The sequence below is a fragment of the Orycteropus afer genome, unplaced genomic scaffold (genome assembly GCF_000298275.1).
Source record: "Orycteropus afer afer isolate SDZICR_OR568_19922 unplaced genomic scaffold, OryAfe1.0 scaffold00224, whole genome shotgun sequence".
Taxonomy (NCBI): domain Eukaryota; kingdom Metazoa; phylum Chordata; class Mammalia; order Tubulidentata; family Orycteropodidae; genus Orycteropus; species Orycteropus afer.
Window position 1 is genome coordinate 4059004 of NW_006921811.1, and position 2524 is coordinate 4061527.

At 39.2% G+C, this 2524-nt stretch overlaps 1 protein-coding gene across 1 annotated transcript in view; it reads right to left on the reverse strand.

The window, feature by feature from the left end:
• The window catches only part of STX18 (syntaxin 18), a 180497-nt gene that overhangs the window by 158652 nt on the left and 19321 nt on the right, over nt 1-2524 (reverse strand). The window contains exon 3 of the mRNA XM_007948791.1: nt 2055-2069. Within this exon, the coding sequence (XP_007946982.1) occupies nt 2055-2069 (15 nt within the window). The remainder of the gene's footprint in view (nt 1-2054; nt 2070-2524) is intronic.

Genomic DNA, 2524 nt, shown 5'->3' on the forward strand with positions numbered 1-2524 from the left:
CAGTCAAGTGCCTTAGGCACTATGCTACCAGAGCTCCCGTAATATTAATTTACCATCAACTAACCTGAGCTGAATGGGAATTACTTGATTTATGTGACAGTGAATTCCAGGGGATGGAGCTTCTTTTTCTAGTTCTCATAATCTGGCTGATTTTGCTTGTAACCTGTGCCCCTCCCTTGTGACAGCCATTGAGACCAGAAGGATAAGGTCCTGAAATTGATCAGGTCAAATGTTGATCAAAATATATGGCCAGTTGGGTTCTGAGAACCATGGAAAATGGAATGCTGTGTCTAGGAGTCACCACTCATCTGGGTATCAGGGAGTAGTTGCAGGATCAGCTACTCTACTATCAGCCACCTTTTGGGCTGGTAGGAACTTTTTCTGGGACCAGGTGCCCTGTCCCTAGCTACTGTTTGGTCTGGCAGGAATACCTTCTGGAACCAGACACCATGCTCCCTCCTGCTGTTTGAGCTAGCAGGAACGTTTTTCAGGTGCAGGTGACCTACTCTATACATTTTCTTGTCTGGGATCAGGCACTTTGTCCCCAGTTGCCTTGTGGGTAGGCAGGAACTAGTGCCAGGACCAGATGCCCTGCTCCCTGCCACCTGCTTAGTCAGCAGGAACACCACTTGGGTGCCCTGTCCCCACTCCCCCCTCCCCATTTTTATTTCCTTTTTAAATTATTCTTCTTTACCTCTTTCCTTTCGTTCTTTTTATTTTTTCTCTTCACTCCATTCCCTAGTTCCTACTGTTTTTCCTTTTCCTAGTTGCCCTTTTTCTTTTTGTTTTTGTTTTCCCCATCCCTTCTCTTTCTTTCTGCATTTTCTTATTTTTTCTTACTATACCTTTTCTCTTGCTCCCTTTCCTTTTTCTCCTCCTCCCCAGATTTTGGTGGTTTTTTTCCCTTTTCTTCATTGTCCTTCGTGTGTCTTTTTTCCTTTTTTATTTTTCCTTTTTGTTCTTTTTTTTTTCTTCTTTTTTTACACTGTTTGTGTTGTTTGTTCTCATTTTTATTTATTTTTGGTGGGTTTTTTTTTTTTTTTGTATTTTTGTCCCACGTGGTGAGAGACAGCAACTGAACCAGTATGACCCAACCACATCCATACCTCCTACAGCTCCACCCACTGGACAAGGGTCCCCAACAGTTTCTGCACCAACAGTTCAACAACAGATATCAATACCAGCCCAACATGCCCTCAACCACTCTACACAAACAGCTAACAGAGGTCTCAGCACACATTCTTATCCTCCATCACACCCACTGGGAGACAAGTGGTGAATGCCTGAGAGCTGCCAAACTAGCAAACTGAGTAGTATATTAGCCTGGCTAGCTCAAATATATTAAAAAAAAAAAAATGGGGGGGGGGGGGCGGGGAAAATCACACCAACAATACAATCACAAATATAAAATATAAATACAACATCATAATGTCCCAGAAACAAGTGATCATCCCAGTTCAGACAAGGAAGATAAAGTAGTACAAACAAGAGACCAGAATTCAGACCCAAAAAACTTCTCTGAGGAAGTAGCAGCATTGGAACTGCCTGAAAAGGAATTCAAAAGAGTTATATTTAAATAACTTCAACAGACTGAGAGGCAGATCAAGGAAAACAAGGACAAAATTTTAGAATTAATTCAGGAAAACAATACAAGGACAAACTGACAAAATAAATGAAAAATTAGAAACCATACAAAAATGGCAACTAGAAATCCAGAAGATTAATACTAAAGTTTCAGAAACAGATAACACACTGAAAGGACAAAGGAGTAGAACAGAATCAATGAAAAACAGAATTAGTGACAAAACAAATCTCCCAATACTACTTTATTATGGGATCAATAAAGAAAAAAAAAAAAAAAAAAAGAAGAAGAAAGCTAAGGTTTATGTGAGACAGTATCAAGATGAATAACTTATGTGTGATTGGAATTCCAGAACAAGACAAAACCACAAAGAAAATCGTTTGAAGATACGGTGGAAGAAAACTTTGCTAATATGATGACAAATGAAAAGATACACATTCAAGAACTTCAACATGCCCCAAATAGGATAGACTCCAAAAGGAAATCACTAAGACACATCATAATAAAACTTTCTAAAGACAAAGACAAAGAAAGAATTCTGAAGGCAGCACAGGAAAACACAAAAAGTTACCTACAAAGGACAACCAATAAGATTAAGCTCTGATTTCTTGGCAAAAATAATGTAAGTGAGAAGGCAACAGGATGACATATATAAAACCCTGAAATTAAAAAAATTGCCAACCCAGAAGACATGAATAGACACTTTACCAAGGAGGATAGTCAAGAGGCCAACAAACATATGAAGAAATGCTCATGATCATCAGCTATTAGATACATGTAAATCAAAACAACAATGAGATACCATCTTGCTCCAGCACTAGTAGCAAAGTTCAACAAGACAGAAAATAACAAATGCTGGCAAGGATATGGAGAGACTGGGACTGTCATACACTGCTGGTGGGACTGTAAAATGGTACAACCACTGTGGAAAGCAGTATGACG